General features: G+C 40.0%; 1 protein-coding gene across 8 annotated transcripts in view; it reads right to left on the bottom strand.

Moving 5' to 3' along the window:
* Positions 1 to 23,648, bottom strand: part of SLC23A2 (solute carrier family 23 member 2) — a 57,447-nt gene that overhangs the window by 13,731 nt on the left and 20,068 nt on the right. For 6 of the 8 annotated variants that reach the window (XM_026081705.1, XM_026081709.1, XM_026081710.1 and 3 more), the window contains 7 exons: positions 18,245 to 18,530; positions 17,230 to 17,328; positions 11,843 to 11,959; positions 10,469 to 10,626; positions 4,905 to 4,993; positions 3,097 to 3,167; positions 1,760 to 1,941 (listed from right to left, as the gene is read on the bottom strand). In XM_026081705.1, coding sequence (XP_025937490.1) covers positions 1,760 to 1,941; positions 3,097 to 3,167; positions 4,905 to 4,993; positions 10,469 to 10,626; positions 11,843 to 11,959; positions 17,230 to 17,328; positions 18,245 to 18,376 — 848 coding nt within the window. In that variant the 5' untranslated portion in view covers positions 18,377 to 18,530. Of the gene's footprint in view, positions 1 to 1,759; positions 1,942 to 3,096; positions 3,168 to 4,904; positions 4,994 to 10,468; positions 10,627 to 11,842; positions 11,960 to 17,229; positions 17,329 to 18,244; positions 18,531 to 22,820; positions 22,843 to 23,648 lie in introns of those variants that run through there. The other 2 variants (XM_026081708.1, XM_026081712.1) reach the window with 2 other exon arrangements.

Genomic DNA, 23,648 nt, shown 5'->3' with positions numbered 1-23,648 from the left:
TAATAGCTCTTATACAGGTATTATTCTGCTGTGCGAGATAGCAACGCAATTACTATTATCTCATCAGAACAGTCAAGACAATTTCAAGTGCCACATCTTGTAAGATCAAGTCTGAGTGGATCTAGATGGCTACAGAGACATTTTCAACAATCTCGTGCACATTTCTGCATGGCAGAAGCCAGAGAGTAATTGCTGACTGGGTAATATTTAAACCCTGTTCCTAAATTGATTTATTTTTTCCATTTGCAAACTGTCAACTCAAATTACAGGTTTCCATGTCCAATTCACCAAAGGTCTACTTGCTTAATTTAACATTAGTCCCAACTCGCATAGAATTTGTTTTACAGCAAAATAAAATGTTCCTTTGGGTCAGCTGCTTAACATAATAGAATTACAAAACTATTCACGATGCTAACATCCGAGATAAAAGAGAATTAAACAGCCTTTTTAATCATAAGCTGCACTTACAGAATACTTTAGATGTTCAAAGTACTGTGCAAACAGATTAGTCAGATCAGAACCTGATCTCATCAAGTCATTCCTTCCGCTTCCAGAGCCAGTACAAAGTTGTTCGCTATATATTGAACTTATCAACTGCTTCAGCCAATTTTAGTCTCCCTAAAATGTGGTTTCCATCCTCATTTGGCTGGCTTTTCATACCATCTCACAGGAAACTTTTGTATTCTGTTCATTTCATTTTTCTCAGCTACTCCCTTTCATACCGCTACTCCCGATTCTTACGTTTCCCTGGCATTTACACTACAGAAATATATAGATCATGCCCTTAAACTCAACTCTAAAAGCCTTTTGGTCTACTAAAGAGAAATGTCTACTTACACATCAGCAATTAAAAGAATTATCTCAGAACTGAGGGGGGAAGGAAGCTTGCAAGGCACCCTGAAACTACCAATATAACCTTCATCCCTGTTAAACCTTAGTGTACCTTGATTTAAAAAATACAGTTTTATTGCACTAGTGAAACTCTGGCCATTGTGCATCACTTCAGGCCTAGAAACCATGCAAGGAATAAAAGCAAGAATGTTTTAGAGGAACCATAGAGCTTAGAATTTAAAAAGCTATGAAAATGGAGAGAAATAGTCACTGGTGTAATTTAGCATGGTAAAACCTGCAGTCAGAGAGCAACACCTGTAGGCTGAAACAACATGCAATAATAAGGAGAATCAGTACGAATGACGTACAGATGGCAATCCCGGCACAAAGCGCAGAAACTAACAGACATCTCTTTGCAAAAGCACTGGGAAGAATAACAAACAGAACAAACAACTTCTTGTCTTCGCTCACGGTCCACAGACACCGCACCAGAAAATATTCTGATCCATCATGCCAAATCTTAATACTACAGGAATCACTTGGACGGCAAGTTGACTTTGCAGGGAGGAAGAGGAGCACTGAATACCTTTTAATGGTTAACATTAACCTTTTCTTTTTTTGGAGTGGGGGGCACAATAACACCACCCCCTGGCTCACTTCAACCTTCTGCTTGGAAGAGCATGCAGTTATTCAGCCCCAGCAGCTGCAGGTTAAATCTTCCAAACAAAATCAAACCGAAACATGGGGGGAAACATACCACAATTAAACAATCTGAAAGAGTGACCGAAAAGTGGGAACCTCATGTATTTAGTGCTACCTTTGGTAGTCAAGCAAACTCGGGTTTTCCCTTTGCACTCCAGAATTCCTGCGTGATGACTTACCAACTGGGACCCACTGGCCCAGGTCAAGAGCACCCAGGAGTACTTACAACATCGCGATACCCCAGTGTTTGCCCGCTCTTTCCCCAGCTGCTTGGAAACCAGAGAGGCCGATGAGAGCGACAGTTGGCGTGATAGTCAGAGGTCCAATATATCGCAGCAGGGCGCCGGGAAGGCCGAGCAGACCGATCACCACTTCTATCAAGGAGGACATGATAATCGCACCTTGGATCTGAACACACAAGAATGGCAAAGAGACGGTTCAGTCAAATCTTAAAGCAAAACCAAAACATTTCTTTTTCTGCTCTGGCTTATAAACTGCAGTTAAAGAATTCAGTGACACAGAAGAACTCAGCAAATTTTTTGTCATAAAACAGCTCATTAGGTTTAAGTGACTTATTGCTTAAGCATAACACTTATGGTTTTCTCCACAAAACTATTACACAACAGACCAGTGGGCCAGTCTGGTAGTCGTGTGGATAGCACATCACACTGTCAGACAGGAGACCTGGGTTCCAGGCTAACCTTTAAGCTCTCAGATCGAACCGGCAAGGGTTGGTGGCGCCACGGAGGTGATGCTCCTAGCTCCTAGGGGCAGAGTGTATGCTGCATTGTTCACAAGTGCTCCTTAGAAGCTGGTATAGAGCAGCGTTGTGGTCTCAGGAGACTGTCAGCCCTCTTGGCTGCAGGGCTCTTGGCAGGATGTAGCTATGGTTTGAACATGGGGAAGAGAGAGGGGTTGTTTTTAATTAAGAAAAAGTTTGCAGCCCAAAGCAACGGGATGGGAGATAAATTCCATGACACACGCCTTAATTTGGACTACGCTATCTACCGCTCTAGTGTGATGCCTGGGCACAACCCTCGTCCTGGGCTCTGCAAAGCATGACGAAGTTCATACTGAAATGCTGGAAGTGGAGAAGAGTTTGATGTATTTCAGCAAGTCTCTCGGGAGAATCAAGGTCTTATCAGAATTGTCTCCAACTTAAGACACCTAGATATGAAGAGGTTTGCTAACTGCGTATTATCTTGCACGGGACAGCCTACTGAAACGGCGACAGCAGGCAAGTGATCTGGTAGCGGCTGACGTACTGCTTAACCGCTACTGCTGAGCACAAATCGCAAAGCGTTACAAGAAGACTATTTGTCCCACTCGTGTATTTTACTGTGCATCTTTTTGAATGTGGCAACTAACTCATTGTATTTGCTTTTCAGCAATGAACAGGTTGAAAAGATGAAGACTTCCGTGAAATGATTAGAGGGATATATTCAAATCAAATTGTAGTGAAAGAAGACATTATCAACTTAAAGACGAGAACACGTAGATGGTTACGTGAGAAACTTAACTGAAATTGGACAGATCAGCAGCTAAAGGCTATTCCTACATTACCTCTCGTATTCTGGGATACCAGATGTGCTCAGTGTGAAGCAGTTCTGTTGTTCCATTTGTAACTGTTATATCTCACAAAAAGAAAAAGACAAAACAGGTTTTTATTCCTCAACCACTTTGCAATCATACGGTCAAATTTCTCATAAAATAAGCTTCTGCTTAAGCTGCATCCTGACCAATGAGCCTTGATTTACACAGAAAGAATCTGCAGTCCTATAAATCAAGCAATAATCTCTCCCAAATAACATGTTTACATTTCCTAAGAGCTAACCACTAATTCTACCCACTGTACCAGAGTGGGGAAAAAAATCCTAACTTTCAGAAATAAAGCTCAATTAGGGATTCTTTTCCCACTCCAATAAATGGGTGAATGGAGAATTACTCAGCTGCACGCTAGGACTCAAGCACTCAAACGTTTGTTGTTTGTCAATTCAGGTAATTCACTGCACGATGAGTTGACTTGTGGTTACAACCCCATCCGACACCGTTTGGAGGTTAAAAGGTTCAAGAGCAAGATGCTGTAAAGGTTCTTTCCAACACGCTGAAGTAGTGAAAAATTACTTTGCAATCAAAGGTTATCAGACAGTATCTTGTTTCAACAAGGTGTGTACTAGGGTATTGACACATTTTGGAGTACTGAAACATCGACACGCCTGTAAGAACTACAGCGCACCGTAGTACACCTTTACATCTTGGGCACTGAAACCCATACGCCATTTCCCAGTAGCTAAATCTGACTTTCCTGAGGGGAAAAAGTGAATATTTAAAACTAAGTTTTAGATTAAAAAAAACAACAGGAAAACTAATTAGATGGTCATAAGCGAATCCAGAGAGATTTATAAGTACAGAAATAATATAAATTTAATATAAATATAATCATAAGAGAATCAAAAGGACCATTTGGAAGAACTTCAATTCAAAGCAAGTAGCCTATTTCTCCGTAATGCCATTTTGCACTGCCCACAACCTTATTACTGAATAACCACACCCCATTAAAAAGAAGCCTGCCAGAACGGTTTCCACTCCAGTCTAACCTAAATTAAAGGAAAGGCAGCCTACCTGACCAGTTTTACTGTACATTTTTATTCTTAGTACGTGATTGTAAATAAAATTCAAAACCTTTCAAGATGAAATTAGCAAAGGAAAGAAAAAACGGTTAAAATTAACCTCCAAAGATTTCCAAAATCTGCTCTTTAAAGACTATAAGGGGGGAAGTAAATGGGTAAAAATACTGATCTCGAGGTGATGCTGAACATTGCTCAAAATTACTACTGAACTTTGAAGAACTCCCTTGGACCGGTTATTTCCAAATACCCAATAGCAGCATTTTTTGAACCCTTCTGCCTTTCTCTACATTATTAACAACAACAAAATCTAGTAATGGCACAGAACAATTTCTATGCCATTGCTAGATTTCTAGATTGATTTCTTTTGTTAACATTTATTTAAAAAAAAAGCACGCAAAAACTACCATCAGACATTAACCCTAATATCCACAGGTTTTCCCACGGGGCCTTTGGTTTCCCTTAAGGCTCTCTTACGTTTTATAACTTCAGCTTAAATCATTTATAAAACAAGTAGACTGGACATGGATGTGAAGGAACAAAAACTAGAATCCCAAAGGAGCATTTTTGGGAGTCTTTCTCCAAAGCAAAGAGGTGCAAAGCTGAAACACTGCAAAAGGAGTTATATTTTTCATATTTCCTGCTCACTGCTTTCAGTTTCAGTATCAAAATGTTTGGCAGTTGCACTACAAGTGATCTGGGTCATTTGTCACGTAAAACTGGGCAAGCATAAATGACAATTACCTGTATTATTACATTTCCACTTCTCCAAGGAGAGTATCGCTCTAGCAGGCGCTAAGAATGCAAAAGCACTCGCCTGAAACAAGGGTAACCTGGTGGAAAAGGAAAGAAGAGACGTCGACATTTTTTGGTGTTACAACATTGCGTCAGGATACCAACCGTATTTAGGTGGTTACCCATCCTCAGAACTAACCTTTATCAGGTGGCTATTAACAACATGGAGTATGAGAATTTCTTATTGAAAAAAAACCACATGGAAATAGTAAGACTCACAGACCGAAGGCCCTACCAGAAGACACTACTCGCATGAAGTTATCAACACCATGCCTGTAAGAGCTAGTTACCAGGCATCGACATGCGGGTACCAGACATTGATCCAACAAGTTTTGAACCCGGTATCAAATCAGGGCACGAAGATGAACATTTTGATGCAATTAACAGCCAGACTGCTGAATATGCAGCATTCGCAGTCCTGCCACATTAAAAGCCTTTTGATAAAGGTAAGCAGTCTGCACAGTCAATACTTTCCAGCTGTATGACTTGAAGTACAGTCATTTTAAGATTCATCCTTAAGAGTATGTGTAAATAACTATTACGTTGCTAAGTGCTGATTAGATGTTCCAGGTCGCTATCAACAATAAATATGAAAGCTGCAAGAATTTCGAGACGACATTCTTAGCATTGGTGTTCACACTTCCCAAAAGGTTTTTAAAAACTAAAGAGCATCTGCCTACACCAACTGCGTATTTACCGAATAAGCTGTAGCTTGCATAACATTACAAATATTCAGATGTTACTGAGCTCTAGAGGAGACGCACTTTGAACTCTTCTGTAAATACTGTCATTAACGGATGGTAACATGATTCTCTTTAATAAAGAATCTCAAACCATAGCATGTGGACCATTTAATTGCTCATGCGACTCTAGTTACTGCACCAAGTTTATGGCTGTTTTACAGCCACAATGAAGTGCCTTAACGCCAGCACAAGCAACAGTAAAGGAAAAAGAATCAACTGTAGCAGATTCAGATAAGGATCACAAAAAGCACAAGGAGGAAGAGAAAGTCTGCGGGGAAAAAATTCTTAACATGCTTAATACAAAGAAGATCAAAACAGAAGCACGTTACTAACAGTGGTTGTAAAAAGTCACATGCAGGAAGTTGAAACAGCCGAATTAACAACTGGAAAGGAGTTTGGGCCACGAGCAATCTAAAAAGCAGACCCAAGTACTATAGAACTATGTCCAAATTTCAAGCTTCATAAAATATACAAGCCATTTAAGCATACTTGACTTGCATGCAATTCCCTTATAAGTTTCTTCTAGCAAAAAAAGAAAGAAAAAAAAAAATCAAAGCTTTATCTTTGGTGAAGAAACCGTGGCAGCTACGAGTGAATGATTCACCTTATTTTTCAAGGTTCATTAGGCAAACTGAGCAAGCCGGTGCCCATGGCAAAACATGCAATACCTGTAACAAGCTGTTACTCCTCTATCCCACCTACACAGTGCTCCGTCCCCCTCTAACGATTTTGTAAATGTGCATTGCAACAACATTCTCCAGCGATGAAGTCAGTTGTACCGAGACTTAACTCCAGATGCAAGTTGTGTATTGCACAGAGTTCCCTTTTAAAGCTTGCACAATCTTAGTTTGGGGGTATAACGCCCATAAATCGCTGTGGGCATTCAAACTCAGAATTTTCCCTTTAAAAATAATATCTCCGTATACAATGAGTATTAATGACCTAAGACAGAACATACATGATGAATCAACTTTCCCATATGTGATCCAAAAGCTGCTAAACTCCTCCTGCCTCCTGCATAACGCATAACTTTTTGATGAGAAAACTTAGATAAGTTACTTATTTATCTTCTGGGGTTTAAAACATAAAATCGCGAAGTCTTAAGGGGAGCGAATACTGCCATTCCCTGCTGTATTTTGAATCAGCTTTTAGGTTAAGCGTTCAGAAAACATTCCTAGGAGCAAAAGATTCGTGTAGCTTGTTTAAATGAATGGCTATTCAGATTCTCAAGTAAAATACCAATAATCTGATTTACATCCGATTTCCTCATCTCGGGTACAGCTTCAACAACTGTCCCTAAAGTCACATCAAGAAAACCTCATTGCACAGTCTCTTTGCTGTCCCTTTGCCAGTCGATTCATAACTTCAGCAGTTTGGTCAAATAACACATTATTAATTGGGAGCATTTGCTACTTTGTAAAAAGTACTGTTATTTTTACTCCACCTTATTCATCTTTGTAGATCTAGACAATCCACTTGGATAAAATCACATTTAATAATGTCTTCTCATGTCTTGCTTAGCTATTTGCTCATCCTTCATAGGATAAAGTTAACCTGAAGTATTATTCACCAAAAGGGTCAGTAGGGTCAAAATAAAGTGTTCATTTGCCTTTTTTTTTTTTTTTAGTAGTAAGAAAAAAGAAAACCCTCTCATTAATTAACTTATTTATTATCAAAATCAGCCAACCATGATCAGTATCTTCCCAGATAGACAGCTGCAGTTTGAAACACATTTCATGAAACAGCTTTCCCATTGCTAGGCCAGGCATTTGCATTAAGAAGTACCATCTCACATTTGGGATAGCATTTGAATTTCATGTCCAGATTATCACGTTGTTTAATTTTGGCATCAGCCCGCATGACGACAGAGCTCCTTGTGCAGTTAAAGCCATCCAGAAGCGTCCTAATTATCTTAACGTCTCACACAGATGTAGCAATGCTTCCAGAACGTAGTGATGGGCACATCGACAAACCTAAAATGTCTAGGTATATTAAAGCTCCCTTTGGTAGTCTCAGTCATACAAATTACTGTGAATCTTTGCCAAATCTTCTGGATTATTACATAATCTAATAAATAGCTTGAATTCCTAGAATTAGTATGGGCACCAAATCGACCACAATGGCTCCTGGCTATTGAGCCAATTCCATCTTTGAGGACCTTTAAACCATGGAATTTGACCTTTTGAAACCATAGTGGCTTTATTTGTTGAAATACTTTGCAGTTGACAGGCTTGCCAATAAACACTTTAAACTCTCACTTACAGAACGTAGCTGCTATATCCCAGCCCCACCCTTACATAAAACCAGAATCACATGTTAAAGTTACAAAACGTTCAACCACTGAGAGTTTCTCCTTAAATACAAATTCACTGATTTTTAAGGCCCAAACACAAATACTTCTTCAGTTTACAAACATGCCCTTCACAGTGCAAGTGGAAGCCACTGAAAAGGAAAAAGAAAAAAAAAAAAGGAAAAAAAAACATGAAGGAGGGAGAGGTGGGATTATATAGGAGGGACAGAGCATTTCTAACTGATGGGACCGTACCTGCTTTGGCAAGAACCCAAATTTACCCTACAGCAAGTAATAAGGACAAAGGTGCCCAAGATGAGTTAGAAAAAGGGAGGAAAACCCAAAAGAACGCAAACTGGAGTTCTATAGAGAGAGACAGGTCTCCAGAAGTGTCAAGAGTAAGCTTTTTCTGATAAAGTTGAGGCAGAAAAAGAAAACTGGTGGTGAAGGAAACCCAAGTTTCCCTGTGAATTAACATCCAGCTACAACACTACATGTCTCCGAAGTCTGAAGAATTTAAACTTCAGTAATCCAGTAAGGAGACACTCAAACTGCAACAACAAAAGACCCCATCTTCCGGTTCCTTCAACAATCCCTCGATTCCCTATATAAGGCAAAAACGGAAGATTTAAAAAGAAAGGGAAAAAAGCCCTTCCTACTAAAGGGAATGCAATCGGGTGCAACATGTCAAGAGGCACAACTGTTTCCTCGCTCCTCTGCCTCCATCTCCAATGAGGTACCTGAAAATTTATTACAGCTAAGGCGAGCTGGTCTATGAAGCACAAAGAGCAAATCAGGCAGAAAATATGATTATTAACTGTTGCTAGTCGCAAGTAAAAGAAAATACAGTGGAGGGATGGAAAAAACCTGCCTCTCTCAACTCTCAACAGTTTTAATTATCATGTTTTGCCACCAGAGTGAACTTTTCATCCAAAACAGCAGAGCAATTTTATACATTTAGTAAAGCTTAATAAAAAAAATTAGAGGAAAAATTTTTTCAAAGAAAAAACACAAGAAAGCATGTTAGTGATGTGCATCTATTCAAAGTAAAAGAGTAACCAAAGATTCTATCAGAAAACCTGAAGTATTGGGAAAATCTGGGGTTGAAAAGCTGATCTTCTACAACTACAAGTGCTATTTCATAGGCTTTGCCTTCTTCACCCTATTGAGATAACCTTTTCACACAGAGATTCTGTTTCTTAGATAAATCTTTAAAACCGCAGGAGGCGTCGGTCCACTTCGTAGCGGAATGCAAGATTCCAGCTCGCATCATTCCCGCGTTAAACTAAATGACACATGAGTTATTCGAGTAGTTACATGAGGGCATGCTAATACAATATGTACTTTTCTTCTGGTATTATTTATCTTTCTCAGTTTATTCAACAAGATGCAAAAATAACTCTGCGGGATCTGTCTACTCCCGGTTGTCACAGAGAGAGTCAACAAAAGTTTAAGTAAACATTACGTTAAACATCCCTCTGCAGTGTTTACTGTAGAACTGCCATTTAAAAAAAAACATTTTTAGAGTTTTAACTTCACGTTAATAAAGCTCACAATATGCTTTTTTACCAGCGCCAGATTATTACAAATATTACTACCACCTAAAATCATGTCTGGCATCCTTGTAGGGAGACCAGACCAAAGGATGCTTACAGGCATTCCCATAGGACTACGCTAACATACACATTTTCTTCCCAGCTCACTGAAGGATCCTTACCTGCAACTCGGAGTAGCTAACAAATAACAACAAGTAATTTGTTTGGATTGGCGAGGTAACGCTCAGAGACACTAAATTCAGAGAATAAAATTCACCCGCATCCTTTTCTCACTGTGCGTGTGTGCAGTTTTTTTGAGAGACAAGAAGTTCAAGGGTCTTGATTCAGCTTCAGAAATAAGCTAAGCAGGTCTCTCTCACTCAAAGCCAACTACGTTTGAAGACATCAGAGCTGAAGGTTAACAGATTAGCTTTGACCACGCTTCTCTTGTGGCGTGACTCCACAGACCCTACCATTTTAATTCAGCAAATGCTTTTCTAAAATAAAACAAGCACATAATTTGCTTTGGGACAAATCCCAGCAACTTAAGCTTCTGAAAAAAAACAGTGTCCTTCAAGAAACTAATGCAAATATCCTAAATAGTCTCTCTCTAAAAGGCATGTGATTTTTTTCTTTCTCCCCAGAAACACTTCTATCTTCTCTATCTCCACAGTTTTCTTTCCTCTCCCTCCTCCCCACCCCCCAGCTGCACTTTCTTTCCCCTGGAATGCCTTCTCTTATTTCAGACCCACCTTTTTTTGGGAGAAGCTTTCCAAAAGCTTTCATTAACTGTCCTGTACTTGAACTGCTATCTCGTATTTCATGTTTATCCTTCGGAAATAGACTAATTACTTCTTGGATCTCAGACTACATCCTGGAAATTCCAGCACAGGCACAGTCTTATCATCATCATCTCAACCACTAGGAACAAGTTCCGGATCTCACCTGCACCCAAAAGTTGTTTGTAACAACGTAGTGATGCCCACGCAGAAGAAAATGGTCCCAATCAACTGGCTGGTAGCCCACTGGTCAAATCCAACACACATGGCATCAGCTAGCAAAAAGGGCACTGCTATCGTTCCACTGAAACACGTTAAGTAATGCTGCGAACAGAAAAGTGGTTTGTTAATACTTTAGCCAACATTTAAAAAGCCTGTTTTATGACCATTTTGTTGTACAACTGATTTTTTTTTTTTTTTCGCTTTTAAATTATCCACCCAGTCTCTCATGTCCTGGTTCTAAACATTTCTTCTGGTATTTTACTGTCCACGTCTAGTTACCGCTAGCCTGCTGCTAATGATCTCAGTTTATGGAGGATAGACCAGGTTATTTACATAGCTACATGGCTACTGTTCTTGATGAGGGAGTATCTAGGTAACTGTGCTGAAAGCGGCTTCCAACTTAGAAAAGCAGATAAATAACTCCATTCATTTTCAACCATGTGAAAGACCATTAGCTCACAAATGAACTTAGGGCACATTTAAACTAGGCTGCAAATAAGTGCACAAGCACCAGAAACTAGCTACTCATTAATTCCTTTTCGGTCCAACTACAGTAAGTAAACAAACAAACAACAGCGACCATATTCAACAATCAACAAAAAACCATAATCCCTACAGAACTGTCCGTCCTTGAGGAAAGGCAGGAATAAAAAGGATGCTTTGGAATGTATTTGTTTGAGGATCTCAACATACTTTACAGATATTAACAAATTCTCAGCATTCCTGTGGGATAGATTTTTATTAGCATTCAAGAAAGGAGATGAAAAGAGCCGTTCCACTTCACATCAAGTGAGTGGCTGAGCTAGTAGTAGGATGCAGCTCCCTACTACAGTCCTACTCACTGCAGGAAGCTCACCGTGCTCCAAAAAGGGCACAGGACTTGCCTGTCCCACTTATTAGCACACTTACTAGTGATGACTCCGAGGGTGCTATCAGGCTTGCAGAATTGACACAGCTACAGCAGCAGCTTTAATATTCAAGGTGTCAGCACTAAACTGTTATCTCTCTCCATCTTTTAGTTCCAGAGGTGGCATATGTCACCTTCTGAAGCTTACCACTTAGCATTTGTTCACTTATTTAACTAAGCAGCTGCTTTAAAGACTAAATATTAAGTGAATCTCTCAAATGCATATGCCAGAGAGCAATAATATAGGTCATCATCAATACAGTAATTCTACCGTGTGACCAACTTCAAAGGAAACCGTCTTATCACTTTCTTCACATTTGAAGAGCACGGGAAGAATAAAAGTTACATTCGCAAATGCAAAACAAACTTTAAAAAAAATTACCGAGAAAACATAACTATTTTAAAACATACCTGTAACCCCAAAAATATGCAGAGATACCAAGGAGGAACATCTTCAATAGTGTAAATCATGTCAGTTCTCTGCGCGTCTAAACTGCCACTGCTGTCCAGGGTCTCTGCCAGAGAGCTCTGTCAAATTGGGGGGAAGCACACAAAACAACCACAAGTTAACGTTGCACAAGAATAGACCGAGTTTGAACTGTCGGCAACACTGAAGTACTCCGAGACCGGTGTATTACTCTCAAGCAACGTCAATACGTTAGATCTTTAGAAGCCTTTTACCTCCAAGGCAACGAGCTTCTCTCCCAACTGTAGCTCCTGCATTTGCTCCAACCAGATTCATTTGTATAAACCATCCCCTGCTTATTTATACTAACACAACAATTGTTCGTTTATGATATGACCAATCTGTCAGCCAAATGGTGCCATAAAAACGGGATCATCATGACAGACTTGTTTATGCAAAAAAAGAAAGAATTGGAACTAAGTAGAAGAGTCAACAGTGAATGGCTACTCTTGCATAAGAGCCCTAAATCACAGGCAAGGAAGTTCCTCATTATGGTAGCTGCTTCCCAGCTTAATTCTTACTCAATTTCAGTCTCGGTTAACCATTTTTAGCCACAAAATTTATTATTTTTGCTCCCACCCGGCACTGAAGCACAGAGGAAAAACCCTAATCATTGTAACTGAATACCTCCACAGGCAATTTATAAAAGCCAAGCGAACTGCCTCCAAACCTACAGGAAATTTAAGACAGACCACATTCTGGCCTTCTTTACAGCTAAGTGGAATTGTTTCGTTTTAACTCTCCTCTTTTCAAAGGCCTGAGAACAAAACACAATGCTCTAAAGACCTAATGCCAACGACAAAAGCAGGAGGAAGTATCAGATTTTATCAGTTCAGCTTAACCACCAAAACACCCCCTTATGTAACTACTGTTCTGCTAATCCACCCCAGCACTAAACTCACGTGAAGTAGCCTTACACAAAGGCTGGGAATTTTGTCAGACTTATGATTTTGCCTTAAATGGTCTTTATTTCTTCAAAATCACAACACATCCACAGATTAGCCTTAGATAATCTCCATTTAGTTTATCATCTACAAGGTCAGAGAAACCAACTGACCCACAGTATTTCCCTTTCACCTCCAGCTTCTGTTGAGAAAACAAATGCAACTGAGCACGTATGTTAATTCAAATTCAGGGAGCGTAAATTATCACATAGCGCTATGGAAAGATCGAGGAAAATATAGCCACGCTCACTTCAGCAGCCCCTTTTAAACACTGTTAAAACACTGACTATTTTGCTCATCAGGATTAATTTAAATAAGGTATAGTTCCAAAAGAGTTCAAAAGAGAAATTACTCATTGCACAACCCATATGGCCAATTAGCAGCACCAGTGTCACATTTTCATTAATTGAAAAAAAGAAAAGAAAAAAAAACAATACCCCCTACCCCCACTGACATGACTGACAAAATTTGGAACTTGAGTTTTAAACCTTCACCTCATGCAGCAGCAAGAGTGTTTAGCAGCAGTAAACCTGTACATTTATTGTCTCTAACTGGAATTTACTTAAGATAAAACATGCATATCCTCATATCCATGCACGTATACATAAATCCAACGCTGGGCACAAGGCAGCTGACCCAGGAAGAGAGACAGAAGGAGGGAGATGCGAGAGCTGACGCAGTTACGGAGAAACAGCAGGACATTTACAGTCACTAGAGGCTTCCTCTAGGGACCTGTTCAGGAAAATAAAGATTCACCCAGAGAAGCTACTGTGATACTTTCCGTTGTTACAAAGCAGCTTTGTTTAGCTTCCCCCAGAGACTATACAGTATGTATAGATGTAAATAGATATATATATGTGTGTGTGTGTATATATATACACACACACACAAATATATACAAATACATATACAAGATTGTCCTCCCCTCTATTTCAGTGCAATATATGCACCACCTGAGAACCCTGCTCACCAGTGACACGGTTTGTTAATTCAACATTTCGACTCAAAGTCATCATACGCTTTCAGAAAGGCAGAGGTCATGAGGGAAGAGTAAGAACGGTTACAACATCTCCCTGTGAGGCAGAAATAGAGAAGTACCAGCTGCTGTATTTCCCTTACGAATCACGCCAGCGTTGCCTTGCTGAAGCCACCCAACTAGCAGCAGATTAAGCGGAACAAACCATGGATAGCTCCCCACCGGACTGGAGCGCAAAAAGGAAAACACCTACCGCAGAAAACCCTGCAACCTGTAATAACCCTTTCAAGGGCTGACAGAAGCGGGATTTTCAAAGTTCATGATGTTTCAGTGCCTATCTAAACAAGGATATAGCCTCCTCTTAGCTCGGAGATAAGAAAAGACAACCTGTTGCTACTGGGAAAGACTCATCCAACAAGTTTTAGCATTTTTTAATTTGTGATTGCAGGCAAATATAGGCATAAATGTAAAGAACCACAAAGTCAGCAGGCACAGGGCTTAGGAAAAAGTCACCTGGCCCACCAGTCCAAGGCATGTAGAAAGTGCTCTGGACAGGGATCAACAACTGCTAAATAACGTAAGCTTTCCTTTTGAAAGGGAAGTTTCCAAGTCTTCTAACAAAATAATGTCAAACTTCAAAGCCCAAGTGATATAGCAAAGTCTTTCTTACACAGCACCTGGATTGCAGCAACTGTTTAAAGCTTCGTTAAGTAGTGGGCTAATGAGATTAGCATTGCTTGGGCCAATTTTACAGTTACTACTTAGAACTCAATGTAGTGATAATATGGATCCCCTCTGTACTTTAATCATAGGCAGCTGCAGCTATGCTCTTCATCTCTTTCTCAACTAATGAAACATACAGTTCAGGTCAGCAGAAACACAGCTCTACTCCTTGTAATAGCAAGGCTGTAGGATAAAAAACATGCAGGATAGTCCTCCTCCTTTCCAAAAGCCAAACTTATTCTGATGGGGCAGAAGCAGCTTTCAACTTTATCAAACCTTTAGCAGAGAAGAGCTAAAGGGAACCAACATAAAAGAGCCCAAGACGGAGCAGCAGAGAATCCAGGAACTAGGGGCGAGGTCTAGTTACTCAGCTGATAAGTCACCGGGTAGTCACGGGCCCTTTCACAGCTCGAGCCTGTGCCTACTAGTTTAATACTCTGACTAGGCACCGGTGCTTGCCAAGTATGCCATAGTAACATGTTTTAGGGAACTGCCGAGAATGAACTGCATCTTTCTGAACGGGATCTGGATTACAGACTAATTCATTTCTTAACTGCTCACAAGTGGGACAACACAAAAGTGAAAAAAAGCACAGAACAGATATACACAGAAAAAAAAGATAAGACAGAGATTAAGGTGGAGCAAAAACGATGGGAAACAAAAACAGAGGAAGCAAACGCCAACAACAGCACAAGAAGAAGGTTCCCTTATAAAACAGGAGGGGAAAGGACCAAGAGAAAGCTGATGAACTGCAAGGAACCAGCAAGAGGTCTTTAGAGAAATTAATTTGAATGTGTCATCAGCTCCTTATTTCATTAAACAATAAGCAGTGCATTGCTGTTTATTCTGCAGAGATGCATCACTACAGTTATTTTTCATGTGGGCAAAGAGTTTATTGTTTGAGCTAGCAAATATTGCGGGAGAAGGTAAGCAAGAGGCACCCTCCAGCAATTAAATACATTTCAGTTCTCTAAATTTGTTATAGACTTTTATTCAAGGTCGTCGCTTGCTTTTTTGGTGAATATCTTAAGAGGAATGGAAACTGAAGAATAATCATGCTTCATGCACACGCTGTTATTTTAAGTGAAAAAACAAGAGGCTTGGCTAGATTAGCAGAAATACTAGCCTCAAATACTATCTTAATACATGAGACTGCTAATTGCTAAAGCCCCTCCTTTCACTGCTCATTCATTTTAAGACACAGCAAAGGTTTAACTCAAGCAGATTTAGCTGATTAAAAGCTCACTGTCTTCTTAAGGCATGTTATCATCCATCATTCACAGTTCTGATCACATAGAGCTAGTGAAAAGGAGAAAAACATACGTTTGGAAAAAAAACAGGCCATGAAGACATGCTTTAATGTCTAGAGATCGCTAATCTAAGTTGCACAATTTCATCCCAACAACTTTTGCTCAAGGCTTTTATCAGATTGTCTCTTTCTACACTAGTCTGAGCATGACCCAGAATCAGCCATCATACACATCAGCAGGATAACAGTTGCCAAAATTTGTCCATTAAAATATTAGCATTATCAAAATGGTAGTAGAGACGTATTTGAGACAAACCTCTACATACAGACCAGCTGCAAGAAAGGGAGAGACTAGATCAGATGCACGCCGCAGCATTTATAAGGTTCTTCTGAAGCGTAACCCTACAAGACCTCCGTCAGAACTACCTGTTTGAGCTACAATTTAAATCCGAAATTCAGGAGAGAATTTTGAAGTCTCTGTGTTTGAAAACCTTAGCTACACCCTTTGACCCTAGTGCAGCTCAAATGAAGCAAACAAAGAAAAAAAACCCCACTCCTAGTTTCAATTAAGAGCATCATTACATTTGTTTAATTGGTGCATTTGAAACACTCTGTTGAACTGAGGCAGTTTTGAGACAGTCATTAACCTCACAGCTAATCAGTAATGAACACCACAGAAAAAGGTGCATTTCAGATGTATTGTAATCCTATTCCTTATTCTAAATAAAAGGTCAGATTCACACTTTCTCTGTTTGCAAGATTATTATTAAACCAGGCTGAAGAATGATGGAATGTCGAGAAAAAAGCTTAAAAGTCAAAACCAAATCAGTCTCATTTTAGACCTCAACAGGGTCTTTCTCAACAGCTAGGACACAAACATTGGTATGCTACGAAAAAATGTTCACGGGTTTTTATTAACCACCTGAACTTCACTCACAAAGCTGTCAGAAAATAATAAGCAGCCCCCTACTTGGAAAAAGGATTAGAAAATTAACATGATGTTAGAGCTTGGAAGAGACTGCTTGCACCAGGAAAGACTCCTCTTCAGAAGGTGCTCAACACCACCAGTTTATTTGTCTAAAACAAAAAAAAAATAGTTAACAACTGAAGAACCGAAGAACCTTATTAGGGAAATAGTGTAACAGGCCAGCCGAAATGAAGAAATAGCAAAAAGCGCATATTATGAATTCAGATGGCAGGTCAAAGTGCATAAACCACTCCTAACATTTGCTGAGTCAGCCCCCAAGTTCTGTAATCACGTGTGCGGCCAGAGGAGTCACAAAGGCAGAACTGGCCAAAACCTGATGTAAGCCTGCAAGTCAGCAGGTTTGATTAGAGAAAGTAAATCACACAGTCAAGTAAAACTAGTGTGAACAAAAACTAAAAGTGAAAAAGCAAGAATGAGCTCTTGCTTTGGAAGGGAAGGGAACTACTACAAACCTTTTCTGCTATGCCATTTTCTGTAGTATAGATTGCCATCAGCTCTGTGTCTTCTGTATCCTGATCACCACTGGATGTTGCTCCACCATTTATCACGACCTTAAAAAATAAATACACACAATATAGTAAAACAAACATTTTCTCTGCAACTACACTTGATGTCAAGTACAAGGGTGATTTTGGGGGGGGGGGGGGAGAAAGAATGACATCTGCCTTTTACATTTTAGAAAGTTTTTGTGTTTTGTTAGAGAAGATAACAGACACGGCAAGCAATCCTATCCAGAACAACGAGCCTAGGAACGCCACAAAAAGCTTGAAAGAGATCACAAACAGCTCCTTCAAGACTGGACAGCGTCTATTGGGGTTGGGGAGAACTAGCAGCAGATTGATCAGAAGAGTTCTTAAGAGGCAGGTATCTACAATGGAATGATATAACTGAAAATCTGAAAGAGCAGAACAAGACAGGGAAATTTTTTTGCTGTTGCCTACTACTCTTCTTGCAGTCAGCTGACTCAAGGCACACTTCTCTCGGGGTTGATGCTTTCTTAAGTATGAAAGTCTATTCTGCTAACCATAAACTGCCCAGGGAGACGCATGTTCTGCATGTTCAGCACTGCTTTAGTGCACACACTTGACATAACCATAGACAACACAACTGGCCACAGGTTTTCACACAGTTGTAGCAGACTTGTAGAAGTGACTTCCGATCCTTTCGGCAACTCAAATCTGAACATTTGTCCAGGCAACCAGGAAGCTAAGAAATATGTTATTCTTGCTATTTTAGTTCTGGGAACCAAAGGATCACAATTACTTCTGTAGAACTGGCTAAACAAACAAACAATACACACACACACACATATATATACACGTAGTTTAATAACATTAGCAAGTGACAGAAGAGAAGGTAATATAAACTACTTAGGTAGATAAGGTTTTGTACAGCATGACTAGAACTAAGCACTAGTCATTGATTTATATTAGGCTTGAGGATGTGTTTCTTGGATGTGTTACTTACAGGCAGAGTGAAAAAGGTGGGATGTTTAGATTCATCCTCATATTTGCCTTCTGTTGAGCCTCCAGCCTCCACCGCTTTCGAAGTGGTATTCTTACCAATCCCCATCGTTTCCAGAATGTCAAGGACTTGCATACAGTACCCAAACGGATGCTTCTGAGATGACAGGCCAGGTACTAAGAGGACTAGTTCTTACTTAAACCACAGCACCTCCAGGAATTAGAAAAGCGCCAAGTAATGCAGCTGGAACATCAGGGTTTTCTTTAACTATTGTTAGCATGAACAGCACCTAGAATCAAAGAGAGGAATCAAGTTTTGCATGATTACCTAAGATGTATGGACAAAACACGCATGCCCCGCAAGCTTTGTTCCCCTTCATGCTCAACACTCATCTACTTTTATCATTCCTTTTTATGATTTGATAATTAAGAGATTATCCTTTAAAGATAAATCTGAAGGTATTTTAAATTCTTTCAGGATTGGAATATTGCAATTATTCTCTCGTTCTTCTCTTGTGGTCTTCAATTATTATTAGCATATTAGAAATTCATTTTTTGGGTTCAATTTCACTGTAATTCCCATAGAACTTTTTGAGAACAAAATAATCCTGTACTTCAGCTATGCAGGGATGCTCAACAATTTGCTATTGTACATCCCTTGCAAATAATACTAACACTTCGTCAGAGAATTCAAATTTGTAGACCTCTTCATGAGTTTGCCTCTGCATAACAAAACTCCTCCTTTTAACATAACTTATTTTTAAATAAAAACTTCCCAGGAAGCTTATACTAGATTGACAGTGAAGCACGCCTCACATTCAATGGCCTTTTTCAAACAGACAGGAGCCCCTTCTGTTTGTACACCCTTAACCAAAATTACTCCATTTTCTCGAGGGACTTGCAGAGTTATCTGCCTGATGATGCAGAAGCAACTGCTTCAGGATAAAACTCAGCCTGCCTTTCAATTAGTACCACTTCTGTTTTGGCACGGGAAGAGCAAAGATCATACAGCGCACTGGTCCTCTTTTGTTCTACCAGATGGGTCACTACAGTATAGTTTTCCCACATTCGCTCCTCAAAATAGATGTGCCAGTCCACAACCATCCACATTTTTGCCATTTCCAAGACTGAGCGGCATGAATTAATGGATTTGAACACACACTTCCCACAGGACAGCACAACCAATTGTGCAGCAAACTGAGTTTTGCAGCCTCTGGTTGCTGAGGTCCCATACAGCTTCAGAAAAGAAAGTGCAGTCGTAGACAGCTGAGGATGAAACAAGCTAAGCTACGGATAAAAGTACACGACAGACCTGAAAAATGCTCTTTTCAAAATCATAGAGTGACATTCTCGGCAAAAACAAGAACATAGTTAAGCAGCAAAACTCACTGCACACTGGGGTTGCTTCAAAAGCAAGTTAATGACATTTTCAACTAAACTGCTGGAGGCTGAAATGCAGCTAATGGATATTCAAAAAACTCAGGAAGTATGTAAATATTAGAATCCCAAAAAGTAGTTAAAAAAAGTTTCCCTTCCAAAATACTGTCCAGGAAAATGCCAGCAGCTCAAATGTCTCCTGTAATTGCAAAAATAATTAAAGTTGACAAAATCCCTTCTGCTAGGGGCAATTCAGGACTGTTTGAAAAATTATAGTACTAATATTTTAGAATCTCTTAATAGCTGTTAATTACCCATTTGCTAGAAAATTCTGGTTACTTGAGGTGAAAGAGATATTAATCTTTCAAAGTGATTTAACTTTTCAAGAGAGAAAATATACATACATAAGAAATACTAGATGGGCACTCAAATGCCCTTGAAGCATTCCTAATTAAAGCAAAATGGGATGGAAAGTAGTACCTTCAAATAAGGATTTAATTAAGACCCATTTTTTAAAGTCAATATTAAGATAGCATAATTAATCGTTTCTTGCTTGAACGTAAGACTAAAGGAGAGGACTAGTTCAAGTACTTACTGCTATAAATACCTTTCGGAAAAAAGGCATTTCCATTTTTACAATAACCACGTACTTCCACTTTGATAATACAGATTTCTAGACATGGACAGCAACTTTAAATTAGTCTACTTCTGAGTTTGAGCACCAGGTAACGGAGGGGACCTCCTCAAAACTTTATAGCAACCCTGATCCCAAACCTGCCTGTGCCGGTCTGAGAAATGACATGAACATGTCAGAGAGGAGGAAGAGATACTAGCTCAAGGTTTGGCTTGGGGGTAGTCTCTTTTTTTGAGGGGTTTTGTCTATTTTTAGTGTAGAGACATGAAGGTTTTTTCCCAAAGCACAGGAAAAAAAAAAAGGAAAAAAAAAGGAATTTGAAAGGAATTTGCCTTTTTGTTTTAATGCAGACTTTTTTTTTTAAAGTCTCCAAGAAGAACAGTGACAGGGACAGGCTTAGCTTACTCTGGTAGCTTTATCATCTCAGATATGGAAAGAAAAGGGAGAAGTCTGAATCTCACACCCCAAACAAATGCAGCCATGCCAGTAAAACACCAGTGTAAGAGTTGCACCAGCAGGAAACCTGTCGTTTTGGAGATCTAGCTTAAGGTATTCTGGCAAGATAGTCTTCTTAGTTAGCATTAACTAGCATCTCCACCGATGCCCAGGAAAGAAGAACATATAACCTTATTTTACTTTGCACTGCAAGACACTAAGACTGCTGTCTTCTCAAGTAAGACATGGTAATTCCTTGTGAATTACTCTTGTGAAGCACATGACAGGAGCACATAAATAAAGTGCAACTTGTATTAATTCTTCACAGCAGAAGCACAACAGCTAGAACAAAATTGTTTTGATCTCCAAGATGAAGGTTCCCAAATGGTAGCATCCAAATTAACAGGCAAAAATAGCCCGATCTGCTATGGTGCATGTGCGCACATATACACACACACGTACACATGCTCATACATACATATGTCAGGGCGGTGTCCAAGGAAGACAAGCAGAACAAGTTTCCAAACCATACTTTCGGTTACTTCTACTTGGCAGTGAAACTTGCCCTTAATGGCACAGACCTTAACCACAGATTTTCAAAATAGTTTTATTCTACAGTCAGGATCGTCAAATCAAAGCAGAAACCTTTAGGCAGCAGATCAGGTTACCCTAAAGGGTAACGTTCTTCCTTATCACACCTTTTATCCCACCAACCGACAATAGCTAAACAAGGTGACTCAGACCTTTTATAACCATCCATAACAATCCTAACCCATCAGAAGCCGAAAAGCAATGTATCAAGAGATAAAACCCCTTTGACATTAGGTAAGTACACACAGTACACTAAATTATCTGCCACCTTGGATCAAATGTAAATGCGAGAAATGAAATTTCAACCAGTATACTGATGAACATTAAAATTACCTTCAATCCCTATACATGATTAACTCAGGAAGGCCAGAAGCTGGCACGGGTTCACAGTGATTTAGATAAAGTTAGTGTTTACACAGATAGCCTACTGAATGGGAATGTCCACGTACAAGTTCACAGAAGGCAACAGCTATCGCTGATCCTCAGAAACCGGGGAAAGGTCACTGGGCGTCTTCAGCCCACTTTTCCCGGGATTTGGTACGTTCGGGGAGAGGAGACAAAGCTACAGGAAGGTTTGTCGACATCTAGAGCTTGGTAAAGCAAAGGCTGGGGAAAACAAAAGCAACGTGACCTCCGGGCTGCAACGTGCTTGGGGCAACAGGGGTTTGTTGCTGTTGTTGTTGCTTGTTTGTTTGTGTTTTGCATCCATTAGAAGTGTCAATAATTTGTCAGGTGCTGCCAGACTGGCAGCTACAGGTCTGAACGGCCTTCCTGAACAGAAAGGACATTTGCAGTTTGAAATGCTGAATTCATTCCCTTTCCAGCTTTGTCACGATGACTTTCAACCCTAAAAATTACTGTTTTAACAAAGTGCTAGCATGATGCAATTTTTTTCCCCCCATGAGCTTTCAGAGGGAAGCAGCTTCATGTATTTCCCTATTTGGTAAATTCAAAACAAAAACTTCCTAAAGCCATGAGGGTCTTTACCAATTTCAGCTGAATCTAGCCTGAGAACCACCAAATTTCTATCAGCTTAGCCAGGCCCACCATACAGAGATGTCAGCATAAATATTTCAGGCTTTCCACATTGACCAGCACAGCTGCTTTGAGAGGACAGGAGAGAGCTGACCCAGCATAAAGCACAGCAGATGAACACTAGCACCAGGCCCAAGGTCTGAACAGAACTGAAGTAGCACTGAATCCATGTTTTGCATGATGGGGCCACTGCATTTAAAAACCGGTACCCGATGCCCTAAAACCATAGCCGCAGAGAGAAACCACTGCAGAATCACAAGCAAAGCAACAGAGCAGACTGCAAAGACTATGAAAAGGAGAAATGGAAATTGGCTACTTTATAATCGTGGTTTGCTGTCTCGATTTCCCTCAAACACCAAATTCTGCTGGGGCAAGTCTAGGACACAAATCAACTCTGACTGGTGAAAGAGTTCAAAGGAGAATCCTAGCTAGTCTGGGAAGTATGTGTATGCCCTCCTTGGCCGGGAGGATCTCAGACTTATTTGCATCCCTGCCTCCATATTCATACCTCGTTAACCTGGTCATGGAAATCTCAGGGCTGTCGTCCATCACACTTCTCAGCCTAGCAGAAGCATCAAAATGGAATTAAATGGTTAATCAATAACTGTGGTCCTCTTCTCTGCATCTCCCCAGGGGAAATGAAGCAACTAACCTGCATTTGGTGGCTCTACACTGCTGTGCAAGGGAAATTTTTGCAGCGGGAAGGACAGTGCTGGCGGTTATAAAAGAAACTGGTGACGGAACAAAAAATTCTTTGGAGCCTACAGATGGAAAAGCTCCCAGGAGTACTCAATGCAGGTATGCCACCTGGTGAGCACGTCACGCAGCTCTGAGGAAAGAGCCAAGCGAGATCCAACATAGGACCTTCTTGGCTTTTACAGATGGCTGACGAGCCAAAAGAGCTCTGTCTGTAGCATACGCTAAGGAGATTAGAATTAAATTAAGGTGATAGCTTAATTACAAACTCCAATTTATTATTTTTAATTAGCTGTCAGGCTTACGTGAATATCAACTAGCTTCTCCCGCAAGCAGAGATGACGCTCAGCCAGAAGTTGTCCAACCTTACAGCCAAGGTTAACTTCACCTAAATTGTAAATAAATTCAAAACACTTAAGGAAAATAAGCTGAACTTCAGTACATCTGAAGTTCGACCAACTCCAGTGGCGGTTTCAAGTATTTGGCACCTCTGAAAAATAAGCACACTGTGTGTCTGAATACAAATCAACACATCCTGTAAGTCTGAGAACATATTATTGCCCATAGACACAAGACAGAGACGTGGAAAGGAACTTTGACTCTCCGCACTTGGGATATTTTATTGTCAAAACACATCCAG

Source organism: Apteryx rowi, unplaced genomic scaffold, assembly GCF_003343035.1.
Source record: "Apteryx rowi isolate R43461 unplaced genomic scaffold, aptRow1 scaffold_56, whole genome shotgun sequence".
NCBI classification, from domain to species: domain Eukaryota; kingdom Metazoa; phylum Chordata; class Aves; order Apterygiformes; family Apterygidae; genus Apteryx; species Apteryx rowi.
Note: the sequence above shows the minus strand (reverse complement) of the source record. Positions and strands in the feature narration are given on the sequence as shown.